An 11,875-nucleotide genomic window follows, 5' to 3' on the forward strand; every position below is an offset into this window, starting at 1 on the left:
GAGATTACTCACACCTTCTGGACTGAATAGCTGAGTATGTTGCCAAACTAGGTTGGCAAAAGAGCCTCGATGCTTAAAATTCGTCTGAATCTGTGCATGAAGTTTGTAACAAGAACTCAATTGTAACTTGATGAAATTGGGTAAAAGATTGCACCTGTTGTGAATTCCCTTGAGCTTTAGTTCACTCTCTGTACTAAATATTTTTAAGGCAATACAATAAAATAATTCATAAAGGACATATCCCTCCTCCACATGATCAACTGTCACATGCATATTCAGAAAGCTGAATTAGTGTAACAAAGAAGGAAAAAAACACCAACTTGAACCTGGCACATAACACATGAAGAGCTGCAAGAGCTGCAAGAAGTCTTATCTCGCTCACCTGGAGCTGTTTTTTTCCCCTCTTTCACAGTCTTGTGCTTTGCCACACCTGTTACATTCCATAAATCAAAGTGAATCAGAGGTGTGTCACTTTATTCAGCCTATTGTACCACAGCTTTAGAGCCACTCCACAGCTGAAACAGGCAGGTAGCACAATCTGCCTAACTCATACATATGTGAAAGCCATTAGAGAGAAACAAGCTGAAATCTACGTGGTACTCAGAATAAACATGCCAGCAGGATACACAGAATGAAATTCAGATCTACTTCAGTCAATCATGAAGCTACAGGCATGTCTTTTTCTCAGTTTTTAGGATGAAATTTAAAATAGAGTGATGATTTGTGCTCTGTGCTATTAGAGGATGTTTTACATAGAGTTGATCTCATTGTTATTCAGCACCAGTAACTTAACAGGTTTTGCAGAATTACTAATCCGTCCTCATAATAAAAAGGAAAACCATAGGAATGTAAATTATTTGCCTTAATTTATGAAGCAAACTTACACCAGGACCCAAACAGACCTCAACCCATTGTAACCACACTCTGCTTTTCAAGACGCTGCAGCGGCACTCAGAGTAAATTCAGCAACACAATCACCATTTCCTGTTTGTGTTCTGAGTTTTAGGGTAAACCAGTTTTTTCGCAAGAGAACACAAAAAGTTCACATGTGTGTAAGGATATGAACAGTCAACTTTCAGAGCTGTGTGACCGAAGGGGAGACAGAGCCACGGAGAAGACACGCTGACAATCACCACTGCCTCGAGAAGGTGACACCCTGGGGCTGCTGCGACACCTGCAAAGGAGGCGGGAGGCAGGTTATGGGCGTGCTGGGAAAACACAGAAACTCCCAGGAACACGCCCCGTCACCTTGCCTTGCCCCAAAGTGTCCTTCAGCCATGGGGCCGAAGTGGCCTCACCCCAGCCCGTACAACATGCCCCTCATAAAACCTCGAGCTCCACTGCAACCCATCACATCTCCCAGCTTGTGACAGCTGCATTCCACAGCCCTGCTCCCCTTGGCCCCTCACGGCTCCCCTCAGCTCCGCTCCCATCGTCCTGGGTTGTATCAGGAACAGTGTGACCAGCAGTTCTAGGGAAGTGATTGTCCCCATGGGCACCAGTGATGCACCTCAAGTGCTGTGTCGAGTTCTGGGCCCCTCAATTCCAGAAGGATATTGAGGTCCTGGAGCATGTCCACACAAGAGCAACAGAGCTGGGGAAGGGTCTGGAGCACAACTCTGAGAAGCAGCTGAGGGAACTGAGGGGGCTCAGCCTGGAGGAGGCTCAGGGGGCACCTTCTCACTCCACAACTCCCTGAAAGGAAGGTGTAGCCAGGAGCGACTCGATCTCTTTTCCCAAGTAATGAGCAACAGGACAAGAGGAAAGAGCCTCAAGTTTTTTTCCAGGGGAGGTTTAGATTGGATATTATGAAAAATTTTCTTCATAAAACCGGTCGTCAAGCATTGGAACGGGCTGCCCAAGGACGTGGTGGAGTCACTATCCTTGGAGGTGTTTAACAGAAGACTGGACGTTGCACTTACTGCCATGGTCTACTTGACAGGGTGCTGACCAGTCAATGGTTGGACTAGATTATCTCAGACGCCTTCTCCAACTTTATTAATTCCGCGAAAATGGAAATCCCCGCTTGCCTCCCATGGCCCCCCTCAGCGCCCGGCCCTCACTTCCCGCTCCCCCACCCACCGTGCCTCCAACGCCCCGCCCACCGCTCCGGAGCCAATCGGATCTCCCGCCAGCGGGTCCGCAGCCAATCGCAGCGGGCGGAGGCCGCGCGCACTGACGAGCTCCCGCGCCCCCCCCCAAGAGCTGCCAGTGTCGGTTGGGGCCGCGGGCGCGGTGGGTGCGCAGGCGCTCGGCACCCCCTGCCTCCCCCCCGTCCCGCTCCACCTCTGCCGGCCCGGTCACCTCCGGCGCCGCCCCCGCGTTCCGCCCCGAGCGGAGCCGGAGCGGGACCTCACGGTGGGGACCGGGGGGGTACGGGAGTGTCCCGCGTCGGGAGGCAGTAGGGACGGTGAGCCCAGTGCGGGTGCAGTCGCGGGTGTGGGGGGAGCCGTCCCGGAGCGCCCGGCGGGTCGGCCGTGCTGGGTGTCTGCGCTCCGCAGGCGGGACAGCTCCGTCCCGGCCGAGCTGCGCAACTCCCCAAGGCGGCCGGGAGGTGCGGGGGCTCGGGAGCAGGTGGCACTGGTGCTGGCGGCGTTCCACAGCTGGGTTGTTGTGCTGGTTCTGCCCGGGGTAGAGTTAATTTTTGGTTAAACCGCGACGTTTGTGTATAAAAAACGCAAGTGCTGAGCAGCTTTGGTGCATTTCGAAGCGAATGCTGTGTTGTTGCGTTTTAGTGCGCTATGGAAAACTCTGGCTGTGCTTTTTAAAGCACCTGACATCAAACGGGTGATTCGCTGCTTCGTTGCTATTTTCTTGTCTCCTTTTTCTTTTTTTTCTTAGAAGGGGCTCCGTGCTCCAAGTCCTCTGTATTAGAAAGTGCCTTTGACGATCATCTCTTCTAACTCTTGTATCTTCTAAAGAAATTTTAACTGTGGGAGGCAGGAGGAATGATTTCCCGTGCTTTGAATCCCCCTCACTGCTATCAAGCTGTAGCTAACCTTAAAGCTCCTTACACCTTTAAAATAATACAGCTGCGGTTTTAAGGAGTTTGGAGGAAAAAGTTACTGTTACTACAAGCTGGGAAAACGGCTGCTGCTCCTTTAATCACCCCCTTTGTGCAAATGAGATAAAGGACACGCTGGAGCAAGTTGGGCTCTTCTTTAGAAATAAATACACCAACAACAATGCAGAAGGTTTTTTGAAACCTGGAGCTTTACTTCCTCTTTCTTAAAGAGTGAGAGAATCATTCTGTACCTTCCTGAACAGTGCTTCAGGCACACATAATAAATTTAGGGGGACAAAAAGCTTACAAATCATACCTTCCATTCATAATAGTCACGAATTCCTTGGTGAGAAATACTTGTCTCGCAGCAAAGGTTACTAACGATTTTTTCATTTTTTTTTTTAGAGAGAAAAATATGATACATAAAAAACAGGTTTAAATACTGCTATGGTAGATGTACAAGAGGAAAGGAGGAGTAGAAGTTAATCCTTGCAGTTCTGTGTATAGAATAAGAATTGAGTTAATATGAATGTTGAAAGGCTCAGAAGTCTTCCAACAGCTTGGATGGTGGAAACTGTGAAAGAAAAGCTAGGATGAAAAAGTGAAAATTACAGTAGGAAACAGACTTTTGGTCTGGGCAGGGATGTGTAATAAGAATTTAGAGCTGCAGAGGACTCTTAAATGTGGAGCTGGAATTGTTCAGGTGCCTGAGGAAAAATATGGATTGTCTGTCTTGGGATGTAGGATTGTAATACGATGCACAGAACGATGGAATAACTCCTGAAAAGAGAGAAAACAATTCTTCCTTTCATTTAGTCTCCAACGTAAAAAATCTTATTGCTCATTTGTTTTACTATATGAAAAACTATGACAGTGTGAGAAACCTCTGAAGTCAGTAGGGAAATCCTCGGTTGACTTGAGTGGTTGTTTAGACTGGTTATTTTGGGGTTACTCTCTGCAAGGAAGATGTACATAATGCATAGCTAGTTAAACCAGTTCCATGCCTTATCTTTTTAAATTTTTCAGGTGCATCTGATTACCTGCTGGAAGTACTCTGAAGCCTCAACAATGAGCTCAATGTTAATGTTACTTTTTGCTGGAATACTTGCCTGTTGTGCTTGCTCAGCTGGTGATTCCAGGTTACTCCTCGTGTCCTTCGATGGCTTCAGGGCCGATTACTTGGAAACCTATAAGCTTCCTCATCTTCAGGAGTTCATCGAGGATGGCGTGCTTGTAAAACAAGTCACGAATTCTTTTATCACCAAAACTTTCCCAAACCATTACACCATAGTGACGGGTTTATACGAGGAAAGCCATGGCATTGTGGCTAATGACATGTACGATGCAGATGCCCATAAAAAGTTTTCCCAGTTCAATGATTCAGATCCCTTCTGGTGGGATGAGGCAGTTCCAATTTGGGTAACAAACCAACAGCAGGGAAAAGGAGCAAGTGCTGCTGCCATGTGGCCCGGTAGCGATGTAAAAATTAACAGTACCACCCCTCAGTTCTTTATGAAGTACAACTTCTCAGTGACATTTGAGGAGAGAGTGGAGAAGGTTGTTGCGTGGCTGAACAGCTCCAACCCAGTGGTCAGTTTTGCTGTGCTATACTGGGAAGAACCAGATGCAAGTGGGCACAAGTATGGACCAGACGACACCCAGAACATGAGCAGAGTGTTGGAAGAAGTGGATAAACGGATTGGTTTCCTTATGAATAACCTGAAGGCATCAGGCTTGTGGGACACTGTCAATGTCATCATAACGAGTGATCATGGAATGGCCTCCTGCTCTGCGAAGAAGCTGATTGTCCTGGACGAGTGCATTGGGCGCAACAACTACACTCTGATAGACAGGACTCCGGTTGCTGCGGTGCTGCCAAGGCAGAGTATGTTTTGTTTGGCTGTTTTTTGAGTCGCACAGTGAGAATTAAATCTTGTTTATATTACCTCTAAAAAGTACACACTATGGTAGGCTGTTCACATCTTTTGGAAAACCAGTGGAGTTCGTATTGCAGAATTTTGGGCATTATGAATAGGCTAAAAGATGTTGGTTTATTTAGAAATCACTGTTTTGGTAATCAGTGGGCCATTGAGAGTTTCTTGTCAAATCACTACGGCTTATCATCATAAGGATGATCCTGGTACATCTAGTTGAGAAAGCAGATGGGCACACCTGCTTTCTTGTTGCTCACTTAGTCTATGCAGTTGTAATTCAAGGTGAGCATGACATAAACCTTTGTGTTTATTCAGAATAAAAAATGCCATTTCGTAAATTTCAAACTAAAAATTCAAACCAAATTTTGATCATTTTCCCACCTCTGTTTCTGAGAGAGAAACTTCAGGTTTCATGCTGTAAATTCAATTTCTGTATTGAATAAGGAGTAGTTACCAACAGGCATGTCTTAAATCATGATGCTGCTGGACTCAGTTTCCACAGCTGTGGCCAGACTAATGAACAAAGTGATTCATACAGTAAAAAAAATAAATATTTACTGCATTGGATAAGATATTGACTTATCCAGGAGTGATTGTTTTCTCTTGATTTCTCTATTTGAATATTGCCCTGCCAGCCCAAAGGGTAAGTTGAATTGCAGGTCTAAAGCCACAGCTGTGATGTGTCTGATTTAAAATTGAAGCAGATAGTGAAATCCATCCTGACATATGTTGCTTTCATGAGGGACATGAAAAAATCGTTTTCTCTGTGTCCTTTAAAATATTATTGCTTTGAAATAATGGATCTTAGCTTTAATGACAGATAATTGTAATTAACAGGAGTTAATTTCCAGCTGTTTCACATGAAGTTTCTTTTCTTGGCAGACAAAGAAGATGTGTATAACTTACTGAAAAACTGCAACAGTCACATGAAAGTGTATCTCAAAGAAGAAATTCCAGAGAGATTTCATTATAGTCATAACAAGAGAATCCAACCCATAATTCTGGTTGCAGATGAAGGCTGGACAATTGTACAGAACGAGTCACTTTCCAAGTGTAAGTGTGTTTTCCTCTTTTGTGCTCTCTGTGGTTTATGTTGGTAAACTGCCTTGTTTCTCTTCCAGCCAGCTGCAGGATAGTTCCCCTTTAGCAAGTGGAGCCCTGGTGCTGTGCACATTTAGGAACAGCTCAGCGTGTTCTAGAACATTCTCAGCCTGAGCCTGGAGTATTTTAAGAGATGGAGGATATTCTGTGGGCTGAAACACTTTGTCATGTTCAACTTAATTCTTACAACTGTACTTCAGGCTATTATCTTAGGGAGATTAGTCTGTCTCAAGCTTTCCCTAGAGTGATTTAACTTTTTATTGCATATAAAACATATTTATATGGGGTGCCTAAACCGAGGCATGCAAGACACAACACTTAATGTTGCAGTACATGTACTAGGAAACAAAAATGAATGGCAGGAAATACTAAAAATAATAGGAACACAACAATAATGGTCAAAGAAGCCAGAGTTCTTCCTGTTGGAGGCATCGAATAGCATGTTTGACAGACAAACCCCAAAACAGGTGTGTCTTCTCAGTGCACTGCTAAGCTGTGGACTTTCTTCCTGCTGGATGCTTCCTGATGAAAGTCAAATTACAAATATATATATATATATATGTATGTGTGTGTATTTATATTCCAGGTGTTCCATGGGCAGGGTTTTGGGATTTTTTTTTGCAGGCAAGGGGCATATATAATTTAGTGAAAAAAATCCAACAGTCACATGAAAGTGTATCTCAGAGAAGAAATTCCATATAAATTACATTGTTGTAATAATAATTCAACCTGTAATTCTTTTGTGGACGAGGGCTGTTGTGTGTGTGTACATATACATATATATATGTATATGTATACGTGTGTTAAGAAAGGGACTGGACAGATTCTTGGAAGGAAAATCCATTAATAGAAATTAAATAAAAAGGTTCCAGCTTCCTGGAAGTTTCTGAGCAGCCAACAGCTCGGGGCTGGTGGGTATGTCAGGAGATTACTGCTGGATACTTTCCAGATTCCCTGTATGACTGCTGTCAGAGACAGGGTGCTAGGTGGTGGAAACTCCAGTTTTCATCCAGTTTGGCTGTCCTTTCTGTCTGCCCTTTGCACATTTAAGTTCAGGTTTTCTCATTGTTTGTCCAAAAGTACTGCTTTTAATGTAAGATGTGTTTATATTTTAATTTCCCCACAGGTTTGCTACAATTATGTTCAAATTGACAATATATAGCACAGGTGTTCGCTATTAGAGGTCTCTTGTTTCTGATTAGATTCAATTTCATGTACCTAAAATAGTTAATAACTGCATATTTATAAGGAACAGCATTCTATCAGCTGAAGTGAATCCCTTTTCAAACCAATTTTGTTAGCCACGGCTTCCCAGAATCAGGCAGGGGAGGTTTTAGCCTAAAAGCCTAAACAAGATGTGGTGCAGTAATATCTCTGTGGTAACAAACAGAATGGTAGAAAACTTTAAAAAGGACTAGTGAAAATTCACTTAAGTGGTGTGACCTAACCAGTCAAAATCTGGACATTTTGCATCAGAAACTTCAGTGAAGCACTCAAGGCGACAGTTCTCAGGGCAACTGTCAGCTGTTACTAAGAAATGGACTCAAGTGTAGTCACTCACAGACTGTGTGCTGAGTGTGCTGTGAGAAGCTTCTGGCATCTTGGGCAGGAATGTTGTTAGGAAATTTGACTATGGCTGCTTTTTAGCTATTTATATTTTATCTTAAAAACCTACCAAAGGTTTTTTGTTTGCCTATCAGAGGGACAGTGATCCTTTGACTGATTTTTTTGGTTTTGACTCTTTGTGTGTCCCTTCACCTGAAGTACCTAATCTGATAAATGGGATTTGAAGGTGCTTAGTATGTTCAAATGAAACACTATCAATGGAAAGGTGCTTGGCTTTTAAGAAGTAATTAAAGTGTCTGCTGTGCAAGGGAGAGATGACTTTCCAAATATCTGAGTAGTAAAAATTATCATTCCAGCTACTGACTCATGGTGGAGTGGCAACCTCCTTTTACAACTTTGGCATGAGGAATGGGAAGGGGGAAAGCTGGAAATGTTAAGGACTGAAAGGAAAAGAGATAATGAGAGGGAGAACCTCTCCCTGAAGACTGGTATTGGAAAAGTCTTCTGGGGTTTGGGGAAGGAACTCTGGGTTCCTTCAGTGCTTAATCTGACACGCACATTTATGTTCGGCATTAGCCTTTGGTTAATACTTTTGGGGGTCGAGGAGAGAGGGGAATACCCAACGTGCGGACAGACCCTGTGGTGTTAACTCTTACCTTTTGCTCCCCGCAGTGGGTGACCACGGCTACGACAACACTCTCCCCAGCATGCACCCGTTCCTGGCCGCGCGCGGTCCCGCCTTCCGCCGCGGATACACGCACAGCTCCATCAACAACGTGGACATCTACCCCATGATGTGCCACATCCTGGGGCTGACGCCGCAGCCCCACAACGGCACTTTGGGAAACACCAAGTGCCTGCTGGCTGACCAGTGGTGTATCAACCTGCCCGAAGCTATTGGGATAGTTATTGGGGCGTTCGTGATCCTGACTACTTTCACCTGCATCATAGTCATCTCCAAGAACAGAGTCGCTCAGCCACGGCCCTTTGCCCGGCTACAGTTACAAAGTGATGACGATGAACCTTTAATTGGATAGTGCAGAGGGAGCCCAGCCTCACTTGCTACATTGTGATTTCAGGAAAACAATTTAAACTTGCACTGGATGGCATTCTGTGATGCACTTTATCTGTGTAAAATACTGTACAGCCAGACCTTGCTGACTCGTTTGTGTGTCCTGTAAAAATATTTTCAGAACAAAACAATGAACTGGTGGCTTCTCAGTAGAAGAGATGCTTAACAAAATAAAGATGCTTAGTTTTTTCATTCAAGCCTTTGAGCACTTTCAGAAGGAAATTTCAGAGTATGACTAGGCAGGACAGACTAAGTGAATTTTAATATTTTTAAATGATAATTCCTTTTTTGTATTAAATTTCAAATAATATTGACTTATTTTAGTGTTCTTGTACCTGTGTTGGAAAGGAGATCTTTTTTTATGAGAGCTAGAAGTTAGTTTTGTTTGCAGATTAGCCATTAAATTTGGAGATAGGGGGTATAGGGAAGATCCAAGACTTCTGTTTCTACCCCAAGGCAGCAATATGACAAGAAATTGCTGAGAAAGAAAATGGAGGTCAGTGAGGAAAGAATTGGTGCGTATCACTTCTATTTTGAGCAATAAACCATGTGATTCAGCAGTTACAACACTGGACAGGTGGCTCTGACACTTCTGGACATGTGTCTGTGGGTGACTTAGATCCACAGTTCCTGTACAGTTCCAGTTGCGATGGCACTGCTGCCTTATCTCAAGGATGTCAGTTTAATCTGAGAATCTCTGAATTACCCAGTTTCATGGACTGTAGGTGTAAAATTAATGCTTCTAAATCCTGTGGAAAGTTTCTCACATGTAAAGTCTGCCGATGGTGTTTTTGTAATAAAGGCGGTTCAGCCCTGTACACCAGCTGATATTTGTCTTTTGAAGGCAAACAATAAAATAAAGCAACAATTGAAAGTTTGATGTGCAGTCATCAAACAAGTCTTCCAAACCCTAATTTTAAACCCTGGAAATTTAAAGGGAAAAAACAGATCCCCCCAAAAAATACTCTATAGCATTTGAGGTGTATAGACCAGTGCTAATGGTTCTCTTAATTGAAACTCTTGATTCTTTGTTAATGGTCAGGTTGTAACTTGACATTAAAATTTGATGTAGAAAGCCTTAACTGATACCTAATCTTTCAGTGAGGAGAGGATGTAAGGTTAAATTGTTAATGCTAACCCAAAAGAGAACTATGGTTACTGAGTCCTTTTCCTACAAGTTTGATGGTTTTTAAAAATAATTTGAAGTGACAGAGGTACATGGTAGTGTGCAATGTGGTTTCTCTTTCACAAGCTCCAATGCAATGCAGTTTGGTATTGGCCACAGACTGCCTTTTAGTGATCCAGCCTGGAGGGGGCAGGGACTTTGGAGGGAAGGGCTGCTATTAACTGTCCACTGGAAAAAAAATACATTGGAGATTTAGAAATGTGTGGAAGCTTTACTACTGTGTGTCTCTCTCTCTGGGTATTCTGTTGTACTGATTAAAAACACAGTCCACAACCTAACCAGTTCTGTTTTTTCCCCCCTTCTTAAACTACTTGTTCCTACTTACTAATGTATTACTCTGGATTAATCTGAACTTGAAAGAGGCTCAGGCCCCTTGAAAAATGTGTGCTGTTACTGACGGGTTACTGGATTTTAACCTGTTGCTATCCTAGAGCAGTAGCTGGACTGAGCACAGAGTCACTTTCTCATCCTGCCTGAAGTTTAAACTAATTAATTACAGGGCACCAAGAGGCCAAGTTAATGAGTAACTACAAAGGGAATGTTTTGCAGGGTAAGACCCAGGCTTGGATAAAAGGGAGGACACTGGAGAAAGCTGTTTGTTAGGTTCTCATAATTCTGCTAATACAGGCTGGGATCCTCAGAAGGTGGTGGAATTACTGGGAGAGGTTTTGCATCATCTGTGTTTGGAAGGGCTTGACTAGACTGAATTAATCTTTCCAGCAGACTTGGTCAGACCAAACTGTACTGTCTCTACATGCAAGTTCTGGCTTTTTTTTTTTTTTTTTCCTAGAAGCTGAACCTGATATAGCACAGTATTTGTTCCACTTATTGGTTCTCCCCCTTCTCTGCCCTCCCCCCAGCTGTTGTCACACAGCCTGTGATGGATGTGCTATCAGTTCCTCTGCGCATCCCCTCACAGGCAGGTGGCAAAGTTACCACCAAGATTGTAATGGCCAGACATGTAAATACTGACTGAAGTGTGATCTGAAGTAGGAGTGTTGTTACAGATGAGGAAATCAAGGTCCAAGTGCATTTCTCCTTCTAGCTCTAGGCAGCCCCTTCTAATGAGAATTGCTACAGGCCACTGAGCTGCTGTGAAACCAGACAGTGAGTGGCTGAATTGAGTGAAAATCCCTAACACCCTCTACTCCTCCTCCCTTAGCGTGGAGACTAAACAGTGCTACTGTGGAAAGGGCTTAAAGAGGAAATTTAGGCATTAAGAAATAGGGTAAACTGTATTCCAGTGGCATTGCTGATTCTTTTAATTTCCAAAGATGTGGTATGGTCTGTAACGGTTCTGAGTATTCTTCCTGGCACAATGGGTTTCAGAGTCGTGTTTGTACATCCAGGATTTCATACAGATCATGTACAAACCAAGAGAATCTACAAAAACACCTCCTTGTCCTTAAGACACAAAGTTGATTTATTTAAAGATTATTATTTTTTGAAATTATGACAAAATACTTCAACTGCCTCATTTCAGTTTGTGTTCTGTTTCTCATGAAAGCTTCTTCTTCCCAAGAGCCAACTCAGAATAAGAACAGCAAAGTTGTGGGTTCTGCTTCCTCAGAGCTGTGATAAAGGGGCGACAGTTTGTGGCAACAATTAATGACTTGCTAAATAGGCACAACTCAGCAATGTTCATACAGGGCACGTTAATGCAGGGGATGTTTTTAACACTTAAAGTGGCAATGAGGTTTAGAAGGGGGTGGGGGATGTTTGTAGCCACTGTCCTGCAGTGAAAGCTCCTGTTTCATTACGTGTACTGCCTCTATAAGGGAACTCTCAACAGTGGGTATAGAAGCCCTAAAACATCCACCCCTCTGGGGTTCTGTGCTTTTTTGGCCATTAGCATCAAGGAAACAGTTCCAGAATTGAGCTGACTTCAACTACATCTCTGAAACGCTGGTTTCAGGGGCAAGTTTAACTTGCTGCCTACACACTGCCTATGAAAATAAACCAACATCACGTATCTCCAAGGATCAGGCCGCAGCTAACATGCATGGTAGCAT

The 11,875-nt window shown here is 43.6% G+C and overlaps 1 protein-coding gene across 2 annotated transcripts; it reads left to right on the forward strand.

Annotated features, from left to right (window-relative positions):
• Positions 1-2,254: 2,254 nt before the first annotated feature.
• ENPP4 (ectonucleotide pyrophosphatase/phosphodiesterase 4) lies at positions 2,255-9,494 on the forward strand. 2 transcript variants are annotated; one of them, XM_027886628.1, is made up of 4 exons: positions 2,255-2,373; positions 4,031-4,889; positions 5,821-5,991; positions 8,278-9,494. In XM_027886628.1, exons 2-4 carry the CDS (start codon positions 4,073-4,075, stop codon positions 8,640-8,642), a joined length of 1,353 nt encoding a protein of 450 aa, XP_027742429.1. In that variant the 5' UTR covers positions 2,255-2,373; positions 4,031-4,072; the 3' UTR covers positions 8,643-9,494. The 2 variants fall into 2 exon arrangements, with proteins under 2 accessions (XP_027742429.1, XP_027742428.1); XM_027886627.1 differs by having other exon boundaries at positions 2,264-2,358.
• Positions 9,495-11,875: the final 2,381 nt, after the last annotated feature.

The sequence above is a fragment of the Empidonax traillii genome, unplaced genomic scaffold (assembly GCF_003031625.1).
Source record: "Empidonax traillii isolate 1590-97213 ecotype Southwest subspecies unplaced genomic scaffold, ASM303162v1 scaffold190:size869923, whole genome shotgun sequence".
Taxonomy (NCBI): Eukaryota; Metazoa; Chordata; class Aves; order Passeriformes; family Tyrannidae; genus Empidonax; species Empidonax traillii.

Bases quoted from the DNA above. Each gene is read 5' to 3' on its own strand.
- ENPP4 (XM_027886628.1), top strand. From the start codon at position 4,073: ATGAGCTCAATGTTAATGTTACTTTTTGCTGGAATACTTGCCTGTTGT. The intron at 4,890-5,820 runs GTATGTTTTGTT...TTTTCTTGGCAG, and splicing joins TGCGGTGCTGCCAAGGCAGA to ACAAAGAAGATGTGTATAAC. The intron at 5,992-8,277 runs GTAAGTGTGTTT...TGCTCCCCGCAG, and splicing joins GAACGAGTCACTTTCCAAGT to TGGGTGACCACGGCTACGAC.